Source organism: Lontra canadensis, unplaced genomic scaffold, assembly GCF_010015895.1.
Source record: "Lontra canadensis isolate GAN:19392208 unplaced genomic scaffold, GSC_riverotter_1.0 scaffold51, whole genome shotgun sequence".
Taxonomy (NCBI): domain Eukaryota; kingdom Metazoa; phylum Chordata; class Mammalia; order Carnivora; family Mustelidae; genus Lontra; species Lontra canadensis.
In genome coordinates this window covers 10,936,058-10,961,263 of record NW_022631045.1, presented here as the reverse complement: position 1 = coordinate 10,961,263, position 25,206 = coordinate 10,936,058, and the positions used below count along the sequence as shown (strand labels likewise).

Sequence of the window (25,206 nt, the reverse complement as noted above, 5' to 3'; positions counted from 1 at the left end):
TTTGTGAAGATTAGAGATAATATGTAAGAATTCTTTTAACTAGCATACTAGTTCATCTATAAATAATTGATGCCACATCCCAGACATTGTTCTTTTTGAAATTTATAGACTTAAATAGGAAAAAAAATTAAAATGCAGACCCCAGAGAAGATAAGATTCCTTCGTGATATAAGGAGGTGGGTGATTTATGGTAGATTGGACTAAAAGCTAACATAATGAGAGATTCTGCCCTTAGCTCTATAGTGGCCTTGGGTGCTGCCCAAAAGATAACCAAGGGCTTCATTCTCCAGACAAGGTCTTAGAGCTTGCGTGGCCCGCTTAGGGCAGTGTCTGGCTTTGGCATCAGGGGAGCTCATCCTGCTTCAGGCGCTGCCATTAACTCAGGAAGATGCTGTTTACAGTTACAGGCTGCCTACTTTCTGCATTTGTTTCTTAGGGCTGCCTTCACCACAAACCGGGTGGCTTAAAGCCATAGACCTTTATTCTTTTATAGTTCTGGAGACTAAAAGTCTGAAATTAAGGGGTCAGCAGGGACATACTTCTTGAAGGCTCTGGGGGAAGAAGCCTTCCTTTCTTCTTCCCAGCTTCTGGAGGTTTCTGTCAGTCCTTGGGGGTTCCTGGACCTGGAGGTGATTGGTCCAGTCTCTGCCTCTGTGACCATGTGGGCTCCTTTGCATGGTGTGTTGCTTAATTTGTGTCACATTGAGTGGACCACTGGTGCCAGATTAAACACTGCTTCTGGGTGTGTGTGTGTGTGTGTGTGTGTGTGTGTGAGTGTTTCTAGAAGAGTTTCTGAATTGGGGAACTCAGTAAATGGTTTGCCCTCCCTGGTATGGGTGGGTATTATCCACGGTGCTAAGGGACTGAATAGAACAAAAGGGAGGAAGGAGGCATTCATCCCTTTTTTTCCCTGTTTCACTGATTGATAGGGGTCACTTTCACTTCATCTTTTCCTGCCCTCAGACTGGGATATACATCACTGTCTCCCCTGGTTCTCAGGCTTTCGGGTTCGTTAAATTATGCTACCAGCCCTCCTGGGTCTCCAGCTTGCAGATGGAGATCATGGGACTTCCAAATCTCCATCATCTTGTGAGCCAAGTCATCATAATGTGTGTGTGTGTGTGTGTGTGTGTGTGTGTGTGTGTGTGTGTGTGTCTACACACGCATACACTCTCCTGACTCCTAAAGTGGGTGGGACAAATATACTTTCAGATCTGCAGAAAATAAGTAGCTAGTCCAATCAGCTTTCTACCAGAATGCTTTCCTGGTAAGGTTGACTTAATAGCTGACAGGAAAGACAGGCCTCAGAAAATCCTTTGCTCCTTTAAATTAAGCAGGAGTATGGTGACATGCCATTTGAAAGACAACGTTGGCTGTTTATGCACCTTATTGTAATCCTCAAATTTTTGAAAGCTGCAAAGCACATATGTAAAAATGTTTCCAGTAGAGCAAATAAATAAAAGTTCTCTTTAAAACAGCTTTACAGTATCCACATAGTATGCTCTTATGGGAGCACAGGAGCTTATGATCTTAACGTATGCTTTTATGGGTTTAATTGTTTCCCCCCCACCAACCCCAGTTTCTATTTGAAATCCTAACCCCCAAAGGTGGGGGTTATTAGAAGGTGGGACTTAGGGACGTGATGAAGTTATGAAGGTGGAAGCCTCATGAATTGGATCAGTGCTTTATAAAAGGGTCTCCAAAGAGATCCCTGCCCCTTCCATCCCATGAGGAGGACATTGTGAGAAGGCAGTGGCTATGAAGCAGGAAGGGGGCCTTCATCAGAATATGAGCATATTGGTGCTTTGATCTTGAAATTCCCAGTCTGCAGAACTATGAGAAGTAAATTTTTGCTGTTTATAACCCACCCCATGTGGCATGCTGTTAGAGCAGCATAAATGCACTAAGACACCCTGGGACCCCAAAAGGTGACCTTATTTGGAAATGGGGTCATTGCAGATGTGATTAGTTAAGCTGAGGTTATTACGGTGAGCCCTAATTCCAGTATGACTGGTGCCCTTATGAAAAGGGGCAGTTTGGGTCAAGAGATGGACGTGCATGCAGCAAAGATGATATGAAGACACAGGGAGAAGATGGCCATCACAAGCCAAGGAGAGAGGCCTAGGTCCTTCCCTCACAGCTCTCAGGAGGAACCAAGCTAGCAGCTATCTTGACTTTGAACTTCTAGCCTCCAAAACTGTGAGAAAATAAATTTCTTTGGTGTAAGCCTCTCAGCTTGTGGTACTTTGCTATGGCAGCCCAAGCAAACAAATACATTCTTTGTGGGTGTGTATTCCTAGCAATCCCCAAACCTGAGTGGGTGGAGGGGGGGATAGACGAGGGAAGCCACTAACTGCTCGACTGACAGTCAGAATGGACCCAAGAACCGAAACTTCTGGACTGGTTCCTTGGTGTTACCTTCAGCATTGTTCTTTTCCAGGAACGCATTTTGTCAAGACGTAGGTGCCTGATGAAATCCCCGTGCCCTCTCAGTTTTTCCTGCCTTTCCTGCCTTTCCAACCAGCCTAGTTTCCAGAGCTACATCTAAGACATAGTACTGAAAGTACAGAAGTCAGCTTTGGACGGTTCTTGTGGCCCTGAGGAAAATTAGTAGGTGAGATCTGGTCCCAGCGGGGATCTCAGGCTCTTGGTTGCTGTGAGAGCAGGACTGAAGCAGTGGGCTTTTCATGACAGTTTCCATAGCTGTGAGGGGCCTCTCAAAACTAGAAAGAACGGGCCCTCCTTGAGCCGGTGCTGACTTCCACAGAAGTCAAAGGGGAAGGGAAAAAAAAAAAATTTTAAATTAATAGTCTTAATATGTGTGTGTGTGTGTGTGTGTGTGTGTGTGTGTATGTGAATACACGTGTGTTTTTTAATTTTATTTATTTATTATTTATTTTTAATTTTTTCCTTTTCAGCCAGTACAGGCTACTCTGTCATCTTTGAAGATGTTAGATGTGGGAAAGTGGCCAATTTTCTCCCTTTGTTCTGAGGAAGAACTGCAGTTAATTCGTCAAGCCTGTGTCTTTGGCAGTGCTGGCAATGAAGTTTTATATACTACCGTAAATGACGAGGTAAATTTTGAAGAAAAAATTCAGACACTTAGAGTAATGGGTTTGCTAAGTTGAAGATCCTGGGGTGGGGGGAACTAAGGAATTAGGTTTTAAAAAAGGCATGGAGGGTGGATTCTTACTTATTATATAATGTTATACAATGAAGCAATAATAATGGGTTTGTCAGAAATAGAAGTGCTTGAACTAACAGTGGTTTTCCCCTCAGATTTTTGTGCTTGGCACAAACTGCTGTGGCTGTTTGGGATTAGGTGATGTCCAGAGTACCATCGAACCTCGGAGACTGGAGTCTTTAAATGGCAAAAAAATAGCCTGCCTCAGCTATGGGAGTGGCCCCCATATTGTCCTTGCAACAACAGGTAACTTAGGGACACAGTGTAGAATTTTAGCTACTGACTTATTTATTGGTAAACAAGACTTAGGACCACCCCTTAAATCAAGAACATACTTTTTGATTGGGTAGGAGTTTCTGGCTCTGCCCTGTGAACATTACCTTGGGTAACATGAAATATGAACATATCTGAATATCAGAGTGAGATAACAGAGCAGAGAGAATCTGGCAACTATTGGCATTTTTGATGTGAAAATGACAGTGCTGTAAGCCCAGTAAACCCCTTTTATTTATACTTTAAAAGTTAAACTATTATTGCATTAAAATGCTGAATTCACTCTGGACTTTCTGAACTTGAGATCCCTGACCTACGAATTAAGACACTAGAGCTAAATTCCAAGATGCCCTCTAACTTCTAGCACTCTGAGATTGTGACCATCAACAGTGACTAATGACTGTATTTGATAGTAGTAATATAAGGAATTAAATAGTCTCATGGCTGTTTCATGAATTCACACCAATAGGACATTATAATTAAATCATACTTTAGCATTTTTCTTAAGCTGAGTATTCATTTTATTAGTATTCTTTGAACTGAAAATAAAGTTTATAAACACTCTTTTGTAAACTAATTTCACATAAATTTTAGGGAATTTTGGTTGCCAGTAATAGGCTAGTTTTTTTGGCCCACTTCTTCACTGGAAACAACTAAAAATTCTAATAAAATATTAAAATTTTTTTCATAGAGGCATCAAAGCACTGACAAGGCTGAGAGAAATTATTGGATCATATTTAAGAGAAAGTGTGAACTAAGGTTAAAGGGGAACTTAAAGCTAGTTTTGCCTTAAGGGCATCTGCCTCTCCACATAAATGGAGTTCTGGTTTGATGTCCTTACAAGGTAGAAGGGATCATGAGTCAGAGATCTAACAGGTTATGCGAGGCCCACAAAGGGCTACAATCTAGGAACAGGGATGGGCTAGCTCTCCTTTTCTAAGGCACTGAAAAGAAAAACCCTTGGCTGTGAGCAAAAAAGGAGGAAAAAAAGAAAAAAAAGTAAACCCCTCCCTGAAGGGTTACAGTCATGGATATTTATTCCAGTTCACATCAGACTGGGCCATCCAAGAAAGCTCAAGCCTTGGATTTATCAAAGAAGTACCTTTAAGTGCCTTAGTGGCACTTAACAGAAGTTAATGTAGGTCCTTTCTGCAAGAAGGTCTTTTCACTTCATCCTAGGCCTGAGGAACTATAATGCCATTGAAAAATGAGTGTTCAATGGCAATTAGTAGCACATAGTCAAAGATAATCAGGTATACAAGAAAACAAGACATCATGAATAAGAACCAGCAAAAAAAAAAAAAAAAAAAAATCGCAAAAACTGACCAACTGACCACTAAGTATCAGATATTAGAACTGTCAGATACCAGTTACAAGATGGCTATATTTATTACTATATATATTTATTTATTGTTTGAGAAAGTACAAAGTGATCTTGAAGATACCTGCAGAGATCAAAGAAGATTTGAAAAAGAACCAAATAAACAATATAATTATCAAAATGAAAAAGTCAGTGGGCAAGTTTTATAGCAGTTTGGACACAGCAAAAGAAAATAAACTGGAAGATTAGAAGAAATTATCTGGGATGTAGCACAAAGAGATAATATGGTAGAAAATACAGACAAAAGGAGTATATACTGTATGACTCCATTTATTTAAAGTCCGAGAACAGGAAAAACTGAAATCTCTTATTCAAGATTATATATTGGGAACTTTGGGAGTGAGCATCAGGTTGTATTTTTTGACCTGAGTGGTAGTATATGGGTGTGTGTTTTATAATTATTTATAAAACTGCATATATAGTTTATGAACTTTTCTGAATATGTATTATACTATACAATAAATAATATAATAACAACAATTTTAAAATTAACTTGATCATTTTATAGATAAGAATATAGGCCCAGAGAAGTTAAATGATCTTCCCGTTATCCTCTGACTTTCAATCTAATGTTTCTTCCTCTTCGTCTTAGTAGCATTTCTCTGCCATTTATTAAAAAACCTATCTTCCAGCTACTATAATTGCATCCATTTAAATTTCATCTTGTTGCTTTGAGATAGAATATAGTTTATACTTTCCAAATGTTATCTTTTCTAGAATGAGTTTGGTGCTTTCGCACATGAATTTTTAGTTTTCATTCATGGAGGTGTTGCGATATATATGTTCATATAATAAAGTAGATGTTTTGAAAGCTGTCGTATTTCTTTTTATTTTCAGAAGGAGAAGTCTTTACCTGGGGTCATAATGCTTATAGCCAGCTGGGCAATGGGACAACTAATCATGGTTTAGTGCCCTGTCATATTTCTACTAATTTGTCAAACAAGCAAGTCACCGAAGTTGCCTGTGGGTCTTACCATTCTTTGGTGCTAACATCTGATGGAGAGGTGAGACTAGTTAGCAAAAATCTCATTGATTTTTTCCAATAAGTTTATATAGATTCTTATAGCAGTCTTAGAAATATGATCATTTGATTAAAATAACCATCTTCCTCAAATTCAGTCTTATTCTTATTAGCAATTCATAGTCCTGGTGGTTATATCATGAAGTGTACCTTTATGTAGTAGGGAATTCTATAACTGCAAAATTTAAAAGGCTTTGATGTTCCTTCTATATTACTATGCTCAAAGGTTTTATCTGCAAGAGGAAAAATCCCACAATGCTGGAAAATATGGTTAAGGTAAAGTAGATATTTTAATAATATTATGTGATATCTGAGAATAATTATTGCTATTTGTGTAGATAGTACCAATAACCTAATTTTATGAAGTAACGTATTTTGTAAGAATGAATTTTATAAAAATTCTCTACTTGTGGTGTGAGCAGAGAATTTGAGAGCAAAGAGGAGACCCAGTTGAGACACTTTATGAATTAGCATGTTTCATTTTTCAATTCCCAGGTATTTGCCTGGGGTTATAACAACTCCGGGCAGGTAGGCTCTGGGTCAACAGCTAATCAGCCGATCCCTCGAAGAGTCACGGGCTGCCTGCAGAATAAAGTGGTTGTGAACATAGCATGTGGGCAGATGTGTTCAATGGCAGTGGTGAACACTGGGGAGGTAAGAAAGTGGTTTCGTATGTTGTTTAAAAAAACCCAGTTGCCTTATTGCTGTCATCCCGACATGGCATGTTTCTCAACAGAGTGCTTGCTTACTTCTGTTTTTCATGGGCATTGAGTCTCCGGTTTTCCCTCAGGTCTATGTCTGGGGTTACAATGGAAACGGGCAGCTTGGACTTGGCAGTAGCGGCAACCAGCCAACACCCTGTAGGATAGCAGCTCTGCAAGGCATTCGTGTCCAGCGGGTATGTCCGCCACTCGTTTATGTGTGCCTGTTTTTCAGTCTTTAGTGGCAAAGATGCCAATCGACACAGTTTTCTTGGCAGATGAAAAGTTTAGCTGCTTGATGTTTTTCTTCATTGAAGTAAAGGCTAAAACTCTATTTCCCTGACTTAAGTTATAGATGTTTGTCAGAAAATACATGTTTCTAGGCCCGTCTCAAACGTAGCTGTTGGAACGTAAATTGTTATGATGTTTTCCAAGGAAACTTCAGCAGTATATATCGAGAGCCTTGAAAATATTTATACCCTGTGTTCTATAATTTTATTCCTAGGGTATTATCTTAAGGAAGCAAAAAGAAAGACACTTCTGGAATTAGTGGAAAAGGTTTTAAAAAAAAGAAGGAAAGAGAAAGAAAAAAGAAAAAATGTTAACTTCAATAAATAACATAAATAATATAGCATAATTTAGTCAAATAATATATTAATGGTTAAATAAATTATACTAAATCTATATGAATGGGAATGATGTTTATGAAGGGTTTTTAATGATATGGAAATAGTGTTATGTGATGTCAATAGAAATAAAGATATAGATATGATGCGTGGAGGCATGGTACATATCCCTATTCTGTATAGAAGTAGAAAAATAATCCTGATCTTGAGATTACTTTCATATTTACACTTTTCTATATTTTTTCCACATCAAACATTTTTACTTTTACAATAAAAAAGGGAAAAATTCTTAAAAAGTAAAAGTGTGTTCCATATTCACTTCATAACCCTTGATCTCTGTGAGCATAATGAATGCTATAGTAAAGCTGAACAAAGCACACTTGTGTCACCACAGGACTCGTGTTGAACTTACTGCAGTTTTGGCCACACACAGGCTAAGCTAGTTCTGGGCAAGTACCGGTTACCTTCATGTTTTGCCTCTCTGAGCAGGCTGCCTCTTACTCTTCTTCTTTTTTTTTTTTTTTTGCATCTTTGATTCTTAACCTATCTTGTGAAAGCATATTTGCAGGCCTAAGTGGATTTGGTTTCTCTGTTTCCAGGTGGCCTGTGGCTATGCACATACTTTAGTGTTAACAGATGAAGGCCAAGTGTATGCTTGGGGTGCAAATTCTTATGGCCAGTTGGGCACTGGCAATAAAAGTAACCAGTCCTATCCTGCGCCTGTCGTTGTGGAAAAGGACAGGTAATATGTGCATTTTCAAAATAACACGCATGTTCTTTAGCGATAAAACAGAATGTAGACATGATATAGAATTGTGGGGAACTTGCTGCTAATATTAGAATATTCTTTCATGAGAGTGTTCATTCCTTTTTAAAATTGGCCTTTGGGGGCGCCTGAGTGGCTAGTTGGTTGAGCAGCGGACTCTTGTTTAAGGCTTGGGTCACTGTCTCAGGGTCTTGGGATCACGCTCCTCATCGGGCTCCATGCTTAGTGGGGAGTCTGCTTGGGGAGTCTCTCTCCCTCTGGCACTCCCCACACTCGTGCTTGCTCTCTCTCTCAAATAAATAAATCTTTTAAAAATAAAAAAGTAAAATAAAGTTGGCTTTTGAACTGTTGGAGAGATTGCATGTTAGACATTAGACGTTGTTAGACTTTGTACTTAACCTGTATTTCAGCTGCTCTACACTAATGACAAGGACTAAACCTGCAATATCCCACTTTATTCTGTTCCCTCACAAATTACCTTTTCCTCCTTATTGTTTTCTGTTTTGTAATCTTAAGAGGAAGTTAAATAATGTTTGAGGTTAATCTTCTGTGGCTTAGGAAAGCCAAAGTACCTCAAATGGGGTAGGGTACAAAGCTATTTACTCCGCTACTTATAATTATGCCAATTGAAAGGATAGGACTGGCTCATTCTTTTAGCTCCCAAGCTATCACTGTGAGGAAGTACAAAATGGTGAGAAAATTGAGACTTAGTTTTGCCCATTTGTTTGCAAGGTTGTGTTAAGTAGTTAGCAAATCCAGAATTTTTCCCTACATTATCCTACTATTGCTGAAAGCCTTTTGAGTGCCTCAGACATGGCTATCTCACTGCTTTTTCATTCTACATCTTTTGACACACTAAAATGGAACAAAAATATCTCATTAGTGTTTTTGTTAAACCAGGGCTGCAATCATTGTAGAAATTAATACTGCTATTTCCTTTTTTATAGTGAATATTAATTTTGGTTACATCTGATTTTAAAGTAAAAATATGGACACAGAGATGATCTTTCCTTTGTATCCAGTTCTTTTATATTTTCCTGTTGGAATATTTAACAATGAAAGCAAAGAACCAAATTGTCATTTTTAACCCCCTTGATTTTCAGTTGTTATAAGATTGGCCAATTTTGTTTAACCTGTGTCAGTTAGGTTTTTATTTAAAAAAAAAAAAAAGACCTGTTCTTGGTTTCTTTCCCCAAAATCTTAGAATAAGACCTTGGACCTCTTAAGGACTGGGGAGGAGAAGGGGGACTGGAGGACAGGAATCGGTGGACGTGCGTCCATGCACACAGCCATGCTAGTTGCATTTTCTGCTTCTGGACTTGCCAAGTCCACTGCTATGTGCCTGCCAGCAACTTGCCCCACATCGCGCTGCTGGTCCCCGATTGCCCCAGCCTGAGCGCCAGGTCTTCTGACTCTAGTCCCGCTGGGCCAGATGGATTATAGGGCAGCTTCGTGGGGAGGGCAGGAGATGCAGAAAAGCAGGGCATGGGAGTTATGGAGTGCCAGCTCCTTACCTGATACCTGAGAGTATTGCTTTTTTTGTCTCTTTTTTAAAACTCCAATTAAAAAAAAATCTTTTTAACTTTTTTCAAATTTTGAATTATAAATGTAAGAAAAAAAAAGTAGAAATAGCTAACCAGTTGCATGCTTGCTGTTGACCACATAATCATTATTTTGTCTGTAATATCATGGATGAGGGGCACCTGGGTGGCTCAGTGGGTTAAAACCTCTGCCTTCAGCTCAGGTCATGATCTCAGGGTCCTGGGATTGAGCCCCGCGTCGGGCTCTCTGCTCCTGCCTCCCCCTCTCTCTCTGCCTGTCTCTCTGCCTACTTGTGATCTCTGTCAAATAAATAAATAAATAAAATCTTCAAATAAATAAATAAATAAATATCATGGATGAATGTTTTGAAAGAGATAGTCCTGCCTTTCTCTTTCCATGCCTGAATTCTCTGTGGTCAGCTCTGAGTTTGCAGGCTCTCCACCACATGAATATTGCGAGGGAGGAATTTGTCATTCTGCTGGGACTTGTTTTGCACGTACCCACCCTTTTCAGCAACTGAAACTTTCACAGATATGTTATGACTGATCTCTCAATAACTCACTTCTGACTCTTGGGGCCCATTTCAGGGAAGTTTGGCTGATGAGAAACAAAAGGATTAAATTTAGGGTGGGGTGGATCTTCAGGTCCCAGTTACCTGTTCACAGAAGTGGAAAGTGAAAATCTGTCTACACTGGATCCTTTGCTCGAATGACAATCCAAGGAAAAAACCTTTTAAAAATTTTCCCACAGAGGTCTACTTCTGATAAAGAATGCTAATAACATTTGTTAGCAAATTATGTTCACGTAAAAGTAATTTTAATGACTCAAGTGATTCCCTTCTCTCTAATCTAGTCATTCCCAATCTTTCTGAAGTCTCAGTACTTTGATTTACCAGCATTTGTCTTTGTTCCTGAAGTTTCATAAAAGCATATTTGAAGTTAAATTGATTTAAAGCTAAGTTTGCCTTGCGTTTTCGTGAATTTTCTGACACCTTGCGACAATTGGTAATATGTTGGCGTCTTACAAAGCCAGGCTTGGGAGTCACTGCTCTGGACCCTTTATTATCATTCTTTATTCTCCACTCTTCTTCTCACTCACAAATTACCTTTTTTCTCTCCTCACTGTTTTCTGTTTTACATTCTTCCTCACTCCCTGCATTTTCATTTCTAGTGCCACAGCCATTAAGCTGTGGTTGTTGGGGATCATTCTGTGGAGGTGACACAAAACTCATTTATTAGGAATGTGTAATACCTTCTTTTCATTACACATGGCTGCAAACTAAAATGTGAAATATGCCAGACATCCTGCCAGGGAAGGTTAGCTCGGTTCAGTCACTGTCTGTTGCATATTACACTGGAAAAATCTGAGCTTCAGAATTTGCTTCTTGGTGTGAATCAGATTTAGGAACTGATCACCTTAGGCCACAGCAGGGTGCCTTGGCAGTTGGTTGGGTCCCACGCTTAGACCTGATGGTTCCCTCTAAACTTTCTCCGCTCTTGTTCCTGTAGCAGCTGCTGCCGTCAGCCAAGCCCGTGCCCCACCCCTGACTTCCTGTGTGCTGCTAGGTGTTCCAGGTAAACGTCCTGAGGCCATGCTTAGGGAAGGCCGGCGCTCTGCAGCCTTCTCTGTATCCCGACCCCTTTGCCATGTCTGTTCCACCCTTTCTCCACCAAGCCATGTTCCCACCTCTCGTAAGGGCAAAGGCTCCTTACTCCCTTTCCATGGAGGCTCATAAGGAAATTTCAGAAGCAAATGTAGGAATTAAATTATTTTGGTTTTCTGGTGTTGGGTGGAAGGACAGTGTTGTGTTTCCATCAGTTACATTTTTCATAGAACATTATCAGGGAAAAGAGATTTTAGGTGGTCTCCGAGAGTTCCTGCAGCCACTGTAAACACTTGAGTCACCAGAAGAGAATGGTTTTGCATGTGCCCTGTGCTGAGTAGCTGATTTCATTTACTCTTCACCACAAGGCTGTGAAATGACTGCTACCTTATCTTCTGCTACCCTCACCTTTCCTTTTTTTGTAAAGATGATAAAATAGATGGTAAGAGTCTAAGTGATTTTGCTCCACAGGCTGCTGTCTGACCCCCTGCCCATCTGCTTCAAGCCGTGTAAAATGAAGTGTGTTGCTGTCCTTACGTTTGGTGTACCATGTGAGGGTAGATGGTAATAGTAGGGGCCCTTTTTTTGAATAAATGTATTTATTCTATTTCATTCCCCTTTTTTCTTTATTTGTTGAAAAGAGAAGCCAAGCAGGATTGGCCATTTTCCCTGTGTGGGCAAGGAATGTTCTTTTGTAAAGCACACAGTAGAGGTTTGGGCCCATTCACTGACTTAAACATGCAGGTAGGAAAGGTCTCACTATCTGAATTGACCTTTGGAAATGTGTAGTCTCTATATGAGGGAGACTTTGCCACTGAAAACGCTTGGTAGTAATTCTGTAAAGAAACTTCTACTGTTAGCTACTATTTGTACACTGTGCTTGGTGTTTGACATTTTATCATTTAATTCTCACGTACTAGCCTTGCAGTATGATGAAACTTGAGTCTCCTAGAGGCTCAGGAGCATTCCCACAGTCACATGGCCTAGCGGTGGAGCTAGGTAGGATGCACCCCTAGGTCTGTTTGACTCCAATATCTAGGCTCTTAACTGTGGCACATCGTAGCCTCATTTCTAGTACTCCTGTCTTCAAGAGCTGAGAGCTGCCCTTGAATAAATGAGTAAAATTGCTTGGGCCACACATGTAAAAATATACTTCAGCCTTTGGAGGCAAGCCATCTCCAGCTTATATGATGACCATCTTCCATCCTTAGCTGGAAAACATCCAATTAAAACAAGCAGTAGAGGGATGTCTCCATCCTTCAATTGCTAGCCTGTGTCAATGGGGTCTTTCCCACTCCTCAGTCACTCTGTGTTGTTGAGTCTTTCCCAATTAGTCAATAAAATGACCTATAAATTGCTTAGTAAGATACCACATTAAGGAGAGAAACACACTTAGAGAGAAATAAGCCAGTGATTCAGCCTGCCAGCAACTTATAATCTAGCTGAAGAGGTAAGACATACGTCCCAGAGAGGATAAGGGCCAGATTGCAGTGATGTAGACAGGATATGTATCAAGTGCTGGGGTGAACAAGAGACTTCTTTCTTTGGGGCTGTTTGAGCTGGGTCTTGAAAGATGGGCAGAATTTCTAAGGCAGAGAGAAAGGAAAGAGCATTCTTGAACAAGGGATTTAACTGTGAATAAGAATATCGAGGGGCAGTGAATACATCTGTGTATTGGAGCATAGGGTATGTAGGCAAGTGTGATTTGAAAGAGGGCTGGCTACAGGTAGAGGACAAATTATGGAAGGATTTTATCTGTGGGAAGCCACTGATGGTTTGAAAGCACTGATGAGAATGTTGTTACCCAGAGGATTGTTAACCTGCCAGCCTTGTGCAATTTGGTTCAGAAAAGAGAGAGTCTAAGGCAGGGGACATAAGGGGCCGTTACTTTGGTCCACAAGTGGGGTGTGCCTGACCTAGGGTGGTGGCAGATGGGAGAAATTACAAAGAGAGATTCTATGTGATTTGTCAACTGGATATCCGGAAAAAAGTGGTGAGAAGGGAGAAGAAGTCAAAGACGACTCTGAAGTTCTGAGCCCAGGTCACTGAGCATGCTGGTGGTATGGCCTGCTGTGGCAAAACCAGGATGGCAACCCCACTTAGGGTAAAATAGTTTACTGTGTTTTCTGAATCTGTATGGTGGCTTATTCTTTAGGAAAATGAGTTAGTTCCAAATCAACAAAAACAGGGTTTTCCATCAGGAGGTATAGTGTCAACCAGCAACGTGGCCTTCATGAACTTTAAGGTCTAGTGTATGTCAGTTTCTGAAATCTGCTCTCTTGGGCTCTTGAAGATAGAGTTCAGTGACTCAGAACTATTGACCTTACTGTTTGTAGTGTGAGTCGGGGTGGCCCACAGCATGTGCCATCTGACACTAAAATTGGTGAGATTTTGATGAAAATATTTCTCGATATTGGGTCAAGATCTGCATTAAGTAGCCCAAGTCTTTCCACGTAATTCATTAAGTCCTGTTTTAAGAAAAAAAGTTAGATCGCTGTTTGGTTAACTTGTTTGTTTTGGTCTCTACCCTTGCTTGGATGGTACTTGCATTTCACAATGGGATGCATATTTTTGGAGGCCTACTGGCAGGAAGGGGTAACAAGCAGATCTTCATGACTTGCGCACTGAAGGAGAGCTAAAATGCAAATAACTGTTTGGTGCCTGAACACTTAGGCGATTCAGTCTTCTGTTGTTTTGTTTAAATCAGTTAAGGTGAGGGGATGGAGAAATCAACTTGTTTCTTCTCCTGTTTGTCATGTTCACTTGGTCTTTCTTTGTGAACTTAGAATCATAGAGATCGCAGCCTGCCATTCAGCGCATACGTCGGCGGCCAAGACCCAGGGCGGGCACGTGTACATGTGGGGCCAGTGCCGGGGCCAGTCGGTGACCCTGCCCCACCTCACCCACTTCTCCTGCACCGACGATGTGTTTGCCTGCTTTGCCACGCCTGCTGTCTCATGGCGCCTCCTGTCCGTGGGTGAGCCATCTTTGTCCCTTTGGGTGCTGGCCTGAACACTAGGAAGACAGCTCTGGTGCTTTCTGTGGTGATAGTAAGGACTTCCTTAAATGTAGTATCATATAATTGATTTTTCTCTCATGGGCTCCTTTAAAAGGAGACTAATTTGATGGGTTAATTTTTCTTGAAAGTATCAGAAACCAACATCACATACCACATTAAAAGCAATTTTATTTGACTGCTTTTAATCTTCCTGGGAAACTGTATCTTTTATTTTTAGCCAGTCTATTTACTGAAACATGCAAAAATTTCATGGAGTGGAGCTGTCTGGGGCTTTTTAGTTGTTGTTTTACCAGCTTTCCAAGCAGATGTGTGTGAGGCTCTTATCCTTAATGATGATAGAGATGTGAAAATCCACATTTAGGGGAGAAAAGCATTGCTCAGTTGGTCATGTATTTCGGGTATTTTCATGAGGGTCCACAGAGCGATGCTATATTCTGGCCTGCGTTTTCTATATGTCTGTCATTAACCCTAGAAATGTTTGGTGTTCCTCTCTCAGAACCCGACGACCACCTTACAGTGGCAGAATCGCTCAAGAGGGAGTTTGACAACCCCAACACGGCCGACCTCAAGTTTCTGGTGGATGGAAAGTACATTTATGCACATAAAGTCCTTCTCAAAATTAGGTAAGGAGTCATTGATTTTGAGAACTGAAATAAATACATTCATTATGTTCTAGGTGTTCACAGAACTCTACTTGGTAAGGCTGCTTTGCCCTCTGAGCATACAGTGCAGCTGGGGAAACATGGTACACGTGACATGAGAACCGAGAACCAATGTGGGTGGTATAGTGAGTGTCCGGGGCAGGGTGGGCCGTCAGGGAGTGAGGATTATCAGCTTCTTATCAGCATCAGCCAGGTGGTCCGTGTACCTGAGCGTTAGAGCAGCCCGCTGGTGCTTGGCGAGCGTGTTCTGGGCTTCGAGCACTGCGTGGGCCACGTCCTTGCCTAGGAACTGAGTTCGTCACGCGGTTTGTCATCAGTTGTGAGATAGTGAACTTTGAGATGCTTGGAAAAAGGAGAAGGTGAGGTTTTTACAGCACAACAAGGTCTGGGATAAAGTTAACACAGATGATAAAAATCAGATTTACTGACGTATAATTTTTGAGCAATGATCTGCATCCATTTGAAGTGTACAGTCTGAGGAGCTTTGACGTATATATTTATGTCTGTGAAACCACTGCCCTAAATCAAGATATGGAACGTTTCTGTCAGCCCTCAAAGGTCCCTCATGCCCCAGGCCTGGGGCAAGCTCTGATCTTCTTCTAGTCATTCTAGATCAGTTAGTATTTTTTAGACGTTTATGTTAATGGAATTCTACAGTGTGTAATCTTTTGTGCCCAGCTTCTTTCTCTTAGCATAATGATTTTAAAAATCATTATGTTGTCATGTGCCAGATATTTAAATCCTGCTACAATGGGTCACAAACACAGCAAGGCATTTTAGTCTCGGGTTCACCTCTTAGTTAGGGCAGGCTGTACAGCATTTGTTCACTCTCACCACAGCTCATAAACCTGCATGGAAAATGTGGGGGCTCTTGGTTTGCTAGGGCTGCCGTAACAGAGGGCCCCACATTGAGTGACTCCAACAACAGAAATGTATTCTCCCCTGTTCTGCAGGCAGAAGTCCAAGATCCAGGTGTTGGCAGGGTGCATTTCTCCTAAGGCAGACTTCATGCCTTTGGTGGTTTGCTGGCAGTCTTCAGCATTCCCTGACTTAGGGCAGGATCACCCTAGTCTTTCCATGGGGCTCTCCCTGTGTGCATGTCTGTGTCCAAATTACCTGTTTTTATAAGGACACCAGTCACATTGGATTAGGGCTCACCCTAATGACCTCATTTTAACTTGATGACCTCTGTTAAGGTGCTTTCTCCAAATATTGTTATATTCTAAGGTTAGGGCATCAACCTGTAAGTCTGGGGGGACACAATTCAACTGAGAAGAGGAGGTAAAGAAACAAAATTACTCAGTGTTCATGAAATTAACCCCACCTGATTTCCATAAATGCTGCTCAGCGGCTGTGGTGCAGGACCTTGGCCTGGGAGTCCAGCCTTGTGTTTGCCTCATGGGGGTCAGAGGTGGGGCTCTCCACCTCGGGGGATCTGCACCTGCAGTGTTGTCCCACAGGTGCTGGTGAGTGAGCTTCCTGGCCAGCAAAGGAAGCAAGGGACCAGGACAGGGACACGAAGGTGTGCAACGGGAAACGAATCCGGGAAGCGAATCTGGCACCGTGCTGCATTTTCCCTTTCTTTTTGTCGGTTCCCATTTGTGAGCCCTACAAGGACTTGTCTCTCTCCGGGGGTGTCTGCTCTCGCTAGGAGCGAGGGCCCCACGTGCTTCTCTCTTCCATTAGGTGTGAGCATTTTCGTTCTTCACTGGAAGACAATGAGGATGATATCGTAGAAATGAGTGAATTTTCGTACCCTGTTTACCGAGCCTTCCTGGAATACCTGTACACAGACAGCATCAGCCTTTCACCTGAGGAGGCAGTAGGTAACAGCTACCAGACTTTTCCAGGAGATCGGGGCAACATGCTGAGTAACTGGCAAGGCGGAAGTGGCCGTGAGGGCAACCACAGACAGAGTTCTCTTGCTGGGTATCAGACCCAAACTCTTTTCCTTTGTTACTGCTTCATACAAAGGGTGACTTGGTAGCTGTCACATGGCCAGCCCTATAAACAAGATAAAATGCGCAGTAACAGTAAGCCCTACTGGTCTCCACAGCCAGGAATTTCCCTCCACATGGCTCTGGCACGGAGCATTGTGGGCATTCTGGGGCCTTCTGTCCTGAAGCTGGTGTGTGGTGTTCACCACACCCCAGGTGGGACAGTAAAAGAGCAATACAGCTCATCAAACCGGCACAGAGTGAAAAGCATCCTGCATCTCAGTTTACAGCTGTCGGCAATATTGTTGGCCAGAGGCATAGAGAATTAAAGAATTACTTCCATAAGAAACTAAAGAGTTCAGCCCCCCAATTTTTAAATATTCATTCCACGTGTATACATCCAGTACCATTACCAGATCAGCATTTAATTTTCCTTGGGTAAACAGAAATGGGATTCCTGAAGTTTTATAGTTTTCCTTCTTTTCCACAAATGTTTTAGTGCCCGTGCCCAGTGTGTGCCACAGCTCTGGCCCTACCCTGGAGAGCTGCTGTTTGGGTGGATACACGTCCTGAACAAGTCGATCCAGGCGGTCAGTTAGGACGGCCGGGAGGGCCTCCGTGAGGAAATGCGTGCCGCAGAGAGCTGGGGGAAGCAAGAGCGAGCGAGCAGTACCCAAGGGAAGAGCCTTCTAACCCTGAGAAGCAGTGAGGGCAGCGGTCTGAGACAGGAACAGATTTAGCCTGTGGAGGAAGAGGAAGAAGGCCGGGGTGGGTGGAGTGAAGTCGCACTTGCTATCTTAAGTATTAGGTCAGGCAGCAGGATGTGGGCAAGAACATGCTTGCTCTTGGAGGCCATGCTGAAGAGCTTTTTTTATTCTTGGTATGATGGAAAGCCTTGGGAGGTTTTGAGCATGAGGCTTTCATTATTTAGGATTTAACAGCAATATTTAAAAAAAAAATAGTTTAAATAGGACAGTTTCTTTCTCACAGGGAGACAGTGCAGGGCGTCCCTATGTGTGGCTTCTAGCTCAGGGTCCAAGATTGCATTTGCATTACCTGCAGCCAGATGGCGGGCCCATGAGGAAGGGGCAAAGAGCAAATCCCAGTGTCTCATAAGGAAAAGTCCTGGAAGTTCCACTTATTCCAAAGCATGGACCAGAGATGGCCAAGGACAGGACTGCAGCTGCAAGAGAGGCTGGGGAAAGTGGTCGTAGAAGAAAGGGAGAACGGATCTGTGTGTATGTGGGGGGCGGGGGGAACGAGGCAACAGCATCTAGCAGCATCTACAATAGGAGCGATACGATTTTTTTTTTTTAATTCCAATTTTTAAATTTGAATTCTAGTTAGTTAACATATATGGTAAGATTGGTTTCGGGTGTAGAATTTAAGTGATTCATTGGGTAAATACCTAGTAATGGAATTGCTGGATCAGAAGGTAGTTATATTTTTAACTTTTTGAGGAACCTCCGTATTGTTTTCCAGGGTGGTTGCCCCAGTTTGCATTCCCACCAGTAGTGCAAAAGGCTTCCCCTTTCTCCACATCCTCGCCAACATCTGTTGTTACCTATGTTGTTAATTTTAGCCATTCTGACAAGTGTGAGGTCCTATCTCATTATGGTTCTGATTTGCATTTCCCTGGTGCTAAGGAATGTTGAGCATCTTTTCATGTGCTTGTTAAAAGACCAGTACGTAGGATGGTTTAGGTGCAAGGTGACTATGGTTAGGGTGGTGTAGCAATGGAGGTGTTGAGATAAAATTCTGGTTATATTTTAAAGATGAAGTTGATGGGATTTGCTCACGGAAGGCATGTAGGGTGTGAGGAAAAGAGAGAAAGATCACTGCTCTAAGGTATTTGGCCTGAGTAGCTGGCCTAATGGAATTTATCATTTACTAATATGAGGAAGATGGAAAGTGACAGGTTTTGCCCTTGAGTTTGAAAAGTCAAAGGAGTTTGAGTTGCTTCTTAGACATGTGCATGGCATCTCCTTTAGCGTCCCACTCCCAGCATTTGCAGGGCCCTGGGTGAGAGTCCAGATAAAGGCCCTTGTACATTTGTCTAAAAATTCAGAGTTATGTCTTTTAGATGAAATACGTTCAATCCTCGTACTTGGAAAAATATACCTTCATTGAGAACTGAAAGGCCAGGCTTGAGTTTTAGTTGGAATTTAGAATTTTAGGACTCCTTAGAGTTCCTTATGGGAATACACAGGAAGGACAGATCCCAGGCCTCCAGCTTGCCACCTGCCATCTTTCTTTACCCACCACCAGCAACCTGCATTGCAAGGCGGGTGTGGGCCTCCCAGCGGGCATGTACAAGCTCCTTCCACCCCTATCCTGGGCTACCCTTGGGCTGGGCGTCTGCACTGGTGGCATGGTCTGGAGGGGAGGAAATATCCACATCTGTGGCCTCGAGGCCAGTTAGGTAGGGAATTCCAGAGTTCCCGGTAACCTAAGCGAGGTCTAGGAGTGGATGCCGGCTCCCTGGCCCTGTGGGGAGGATTGTACCCGGAAAAGGTGCAGATCTGGGCTGTCTTGAGTGGGGGCGCAGGGCAAGGTCTTCTCTGAGGGCAGCATTTCTGTGATTCTGAAGCTCAGGAGGCTGTGGGACTATAGATAGGAATTTGGAAGTTTTGGAGAACTGACCAAAAACAATTAAGCCATCATAGCTCCCATGATTCCAAAAGATTTCAGTTCCTCCATGGGGATTTAGCACTTCTTCTATAATTTTGATAGTACTGGTCCCGTTACAACGAAAACAAGTTTCCAGCCCAGTCCTCACACATACACACAACTCAGTAGCAGAGAGATGGAGAAACAGTTGATGTTGTCAGATTGATGAAATCCCGGATACTAGTAACAAATGGTCTCATGGATTTAGAGAGCCATATCCTTGGCTTACATAGGTTTCCCGTTCTACTGTGACTGATGTGAAAGTAGGCGACAGAGAGACTACAGAGAGAGACTACAGCCGGCATCATCAGTATGTATTAAATGGTATTTTAAGCTGGGGGTCAGGGGGTTGGTGCTGGAGGTCACTGAGACTTGAACCTTGGGGCACTCAAACATTGGGAAGTTAGGGAGAATGGCCCAGCCAAGAGACTGAAGAAATAGGGAGAAGGAAAACACCAGCAAGTAACACAGTGTTTCAAGAAGATGAGTGTCACCAACCACATGGAATTCTGTGTAAATGTTGAGTAAATGAAACTGGGCAACAGCCCCTTGGGTCTGGGTCCCTGGAAGCATTAGTGGCATTGGGGCATGGAGGGGATGGGATTGTGCTGGAATGGCATAGGGGGAGAATGGGAAGTGAGAACATGGAGGCAGCAAGAGAAGAGGTCTGTCAGGTTTGCAGAGAAATGGAGACTGATGGGAGGCACACATGTTTCTCTTTTTTCTTTTGTAAAATTATGGGCACTGTTTCAGCATGTGTATGTGCTGAGGGAAATGACCCAGGAGGACAAGTCATGATGCAGGGAGAGGGACATTCCGAGCAGCCTTTCTAGGAAAAACATTTAAGCCAGTTTCACTGTGCTCCTGCTTATCCATTGCTACTTATTTGGATATTGTATTTGCTCGGTTCGGCTGCGTTCCCGGTGGAGCCACACTCAGGATGTAAGTCGGCATCCATCTGTACCTACACAGCTCTTCCCCAAGGATTATATTCAAGTAAACGCTGAGTTTAAGCTGGATGCTTGAAATCAATCCCCCTAATAAACATCTCTTCCCACCAGGGTTGCTAGATTTGGCTACATTTTATAGAGAAAATCGTTTGAAAAAGCTCTGCCAGCAAACTATCAAGCAAGGAATCTGTGAGGAGAATGCCATTGCGCTGCTTTCGGCTGCTGTGAAGTACGATGCTCAGGTCAGAAAAGCATGCTTTCGGGGCGCCTGGGTGACTCAGTGGGTTAAGCCGCTGCCTTCGGCTCAGGTCATGATCTCAGGGTCCTGGGATCGAGTCCCACATCGGGCTCTCTGCTCAGCAGGGAGCCTGCTTCCCCCTCTCTCTCTCTCTCTCTGTCTGCCTCTCCGTCTCCTTGTGATCTCTCTCTGTCAAATAAACAAAATCTTTAAAAAAAAAAAAAAAGAAAGAAAAGAAAAGCATGCTTTCAACTAGCTGACCTTCTGGGAAGATGTTAGGTGTTTGGTCTACATTAAATATAATCAACTCTGAGAGATCAAAGATTTAATGTAAACAAGTGAAGTAACCAGAAGTACCAGAAAAAGTGAACCTTTATATATTGTTAGGGTAGCGCTCCTAGGCAGATGCCATAAAGGAAAGGATTGATAGATCTGATTTTAGGAAGAAAAATAAAGCCTATACATCAAAAATATCACCAAAAAAATGAGAAAGTAAATGATACACTGGGGAAAATATCTGCAACATGTCGTGAAGAACATTTACCATAGTTAATGTGTAGTTCTTGGAAAACAAAAAGAAAACATGAGCAGTTTGATGGAAGTGAATGGACCAAAGAACAAAATGGGTTTATGGATAAATGGAAAGTATAAGTGAAAATAAGGTATAATTTTTCACCTGTGCCACCGATAAACATATTCTTAGAGGTAACGCAGGCTGAGGACTGGCGTTCTTCTGAATGGCCGCTGAGGTTGTGAACTGGGGTAGCCATGTGAGGGGCGACCAAATGTACTGAGAGCGAGCCTTAAGCGTTCAATTCTTTACGGAATCCCCTTGTAGGAATTTATCATAGGGAAGTGATCATGGGTTCGGATGGAGACTTAGCTTCAAAGATGTTTATTGCAGCACTGTTTAAAATTTTGAAAAATTAGAAAAAGCCAATAGGAACAGTGGAGGATTGTTTCAACTGTAGAATGTTAATACTATGAAATTATACAGCTACTCCAATGTATCATTAATTGAAAAATGATGCCCCCTTTTTTGTTTTTTTAATGCATAAGTAGCTGAATTTAAAAACACTGAGATTCATTATATACATAGAAAAAAAAAGACCATCAAAGGTCATCTTTGAATGGTGGGATTATGGATGATTTTATTTCCTATCTTTGCTTGTTTTTTTCTGAACTTTCTACAGTGACTGTGTATTGTTTTGATAATAAAGAAAGGAAAGAAAACCTGTCTTAGAGCTAAATCTTTAGGAAGCAGGCCATACTTCTTGCAGTCGATTTCCTTTTGTTATAAGGATATCCTCTCCTTTGGTCAAAAAACAGGAACATTTAGTGGTGGGCAGAAAGAAAGGTTATAACTTCTTTTCTGCTTATATAAATAAATAAGCTTATTAAAGAAAATTTGGAAAATCTAAAAAGTATGAGGATGGAGATAACTCATCAGTCATTATTATTATTTTCATTATTATTATTATTATTATTTTCATATAGCTCCTTCTGTTTTTCCCTGGGTCACATGGTGTAGATGGCTCTAAAAACCAGATTTTTTTCAGTTAACATTTTACGAAATCTTAACCCACCTTGAAACCTTCACATTTTAAAGCGTAATGAATGTCTTTCATTAACCTAATCACATATTGGACACTTAAAACCTGCAAAATGCTTCATGGCTAGGCAGTGTCTATACACAGCCTCTGCTCAAGTTTTTCAAAGTCATGGGGAGAATCCTGGGGGCTGGCGGGCTCTCTCAAGTGATGAGGCAGTGGGCAGTGTTTCCACCTGAACGAGGCTTCATTTTCAAGACTTCTTCGTAGTCCCTTTTGTGTGAATTATCTGTATGGTTACCTTCTGGCCCTCTGAGTTCTAGAAAGTAAGCTCCTTAAGGAATAGCAGGGACTTTGTTTTGCTCACAACCTTATGCCTAGCTCTGAGGATAGTGCCTAACACATAGGAGAAACTCTTTTCAGATAGAAACATTTCAGCTCTTGGGGCGCCTGGGTGGCTCAGTGGTTAAAGCCTCTGCCTTCGGCTCAGGTCATGATCTCAGGGTCCTGGGATCGAGTCCCGCATCGGGCTCTCTGCTCAACAGGGAGCCTGCCTCCTCCTCCTCTCTCTCTCTGCCTGCCTCTCTGCCTACTTGTGATCTGTCAAATAAATAAACAAAAAATCTTTAAAAAAAAAAAAAAAAGAAACATTTCAGCTCCTATAGGGGAATATAAAAGTGGGGTATTTTAACAAATACCGAAAGTGGGATGAACAATGCAAATACTGTCACGAGAGAAAGGTACAGAATTCATACACATAGTTCTCTGAGAAGAAAAAGATTCTTTGTGTGGGTTGGCATGGAGGAACTTGAATATTTTACCCCATGTAAAATTTTTGAAAGCATAGATTCACATTAGCTGGACAGTTTAGAACTAATCTTTAGGTACAGCTGTACCAACATTTTTTCCTCTTGGCTCTCAAATCCTTTTCCTTCCTGTGTCTTAGGAATTTTCATGAGATGGTGCATTGCATTGGGATATACAAATTTGTTAAAACATTTTTTGTTATTCCTAGGATTTAGAAGAATTCTGCTTCAGGTTTTGCATAAACCATTTGACTGTAGTAACACAGACTTCAGGCTTTGCAGAAATGGACCATGATCTTCTCAAGAACTTCATCAGCAAGGCAAGCAGAGTTGGAGCCTTTAAAAATTGAACCCCACCTGCAAGAAAGAATTGTTAGCATTTCCATTTTTCCCTGCAAAAGCCAGAGAATAACTTCTCCTTCATAGTATTTATGATGAGCTACACTTGACCGAATACTTATATTCTATCAAAAGGGGGTGGTGGTCAGTCTGCCCCATCAGCTGAAATCTGAAGTTGACGGCAGAAAGCATTCAGTGCTCTCTGATCAGCTGCGACTAAGCTAAGAAAGAAAGAAAGAAAAAAAAAACGGAAACGTCTTATTTACCATTTCCTCTTTTGAGTCATTTAAGTTGGGACACTTTTGGTACATCGGTCGAACTATATGCTATTCTGGTCAAATTTCCATTCTTCCAAAGGCTGATATCACATAGAGAGCTTGACAAGGGAGGCTGTCATATCACACTGTCAGCACCCGGCACGGTGCCCTGCATACTAAGTAGGCACTCAGTTAATTTCTTATAAATCTGAAGGATGCTTGAGAACAGTTTTATATGTGGGATACCGGATGAAGGAGTAACTTGAACAAAAACAAATTTGAAACGGCCTGTAACATCTGAGGGTCATGTTCTACTGGGAACTGGTTCTGAGTCATCGTGGCTAACATCAAACATTAATTAGAATTCACAAACAGCCGTGGCAATTTAATTGTCAAAGTCCCAAGGGCTAATTTTAATTTTCTTTTTACTCTGAGTCATTACTTTCTCATGTGGGATTATTGAATATGAAGTACTGTCTCTGAATGAATGTTATTTCTGGGATTATCTGCCTTACATAATTGCATTATGTCTTTTCCTTTTGTGTTAAGAGAGACTTGCTTGTGTAAGTAAAAATGATTCTGTGTTTCTCTTGTAGTTGACTTTTATGTCCCTATAAAACAGTTCTCTTAACCTGGCACAAAAAAATTATAAAGTGCTGGCTGAAAAGGAACTCATATTTCACGGACAGCATTAACAAGAATGAGATAAATTTATACTTTTTAGATCAAAACAAGTTACCCAACTGCAAGAGAGAAACTGGAACAGGATGTAGGAAGTAGTGTCAGATCCCTCTAATATGTGTTTCACAATATGATATGTGTTTCTCAATATATTATGTAAAGAAAATTCTTTTGGAATTAGAAACCTTGTTCTGATGCTAAACTATTTGATAATAAAATGCTTATTTGGAGATAATAAGACAAATATGTGGGGTTTTTTTTAGTCCCTAAGCAGCAGCAAAATTATATCAACCTGACATCACTTAAGTTTATATAAATCCATTCAATAAAAGCTTATTTTTGGAAGCAGCTACTCAGATAAGGTATTATAGCAAAGCCCATCCTAAAACATAGATGGCACATAAACAACATAATTACCGTGCATATTATTGAACGGGACTGTTCTTTATTGGTGAGGTCACTTTTTTTTTTTTTGCTTTTGTTTTTAAAGATTTTATTTATTTGAGAGAGAGCACATGTGAACACACAATCGGGCAGAGAAGCAGAGGGAGAGGGAGAAACAGACTCTCCGCTGAGCAGGGAGCCTGACCACATGGGGCTTGATCCCAGGACTCTGGGATCATGACCTGAGCCAAATGCAGACACTCAATGGACCGGGCCACCCAGGTACCCCAGTGAGGTCACTTTTGAATCCTTAGTTTATTTTTATCTGTTTTTGCAGACCTTAGCTGTTAGAGGCAAAGTGGCCTGGAAGTCTCTAGTTCTCAATCAGAATCCTGTTTTTGGAATTATATAGTCTTCTTTAGCTATTTGTTTTTTAAAGCCGTATATACCATTTGTTTTCATTATTTGATAGAAGTGCTATTTTAAGCATGGAGGACAAGGGGAGTTGGAGAGGAGAAGGGAGTTGAGGGAAATTGGAAGGGGAGGTGAACCATGAGAGACTATGGACTCTGAAAAACAATCTGAGGGTCTTGAAGGGGCGGGGGGTGGGAGGTTG

General features: G+C 41.7%; 1 protein-coding gene across 6 annotated transcripts in view; it reads left to right on the top strand.

Moving 5' to 3' along the window:
* Nucleotides 1–24,452, top strand: part of RCBTB2 (RCC1 and BTB domain containing protein 2) — a 43,682-nt gene extending 19,230 nt beyond the window's left edge. For 2 of the 6 annotated variants that reach the window (XM_032874053.1, XM_032874051.1), the window contains 12 exons: nucleotides 2,919–3,074; nucleotides 3,280–3,430; nucleotides 5,676–5,842; nucleotides 6,355–6,513; nucleotides 6,650–6,757; nucleotides 7,786–7,928; nucleotides 11,003–11,068; nucleotides 13,884–14,074; nucleotides 14,613–14,739; nucleotides 16,465–16,604; nucleotides 20,447–20,577; nucleotides 23,139–24,452. In XM_032874053.1, the coding sequence (XP_032729944.1) occupies nucleotides 2,949–3,074; nucleotides 3,280–3,430; nucleotides 5,676–5,842; nucleotides 6,355–6,513; nucleotides 6,650–6,757; nucleotides 7,786–7,928; nucleotides 11,003–11,068; nucleotides 13,884–14,074; nucleotides 14,613–14,739; nucleotides 16,465–16,604; nucleotides 20,447–20,577; nucleotides 23,139–23,279 (1,650 nt within the window). In that variant the 5' untranslated portion in view covers nucleotides 2,919–2,948 and the 3' untranslated portion in view covers nucleotides 23,280–24,452. Of the gene's footprint in view, nucleotides 1–2,387; nucleotides 2,615–2,918; nucleotides 3,075–3,279; nucleotides 3,431–5,675; nucleotides 5,843–6,354; nucleotides 6,514–6,649; nucleotides 6,758–7,785; nucleotides 7,929–11,002; nucleotides 11,069–13,883; nucleotides 14,075–14,612; nucleotides 14,740–16,464; nucleotides 16,605–20,446; nucleotides 20,578–23,138 lie in introns of those variants that run through there. The other 4 variants (XM_032874054.1, XM_032874052.1, XM_032874055.1 and 1 more) reach the window with 4 other exon arrangements.
* The last annotated feature ends 754 nt before the right edge of the window (nucleotides 24,453–25,206 follow it).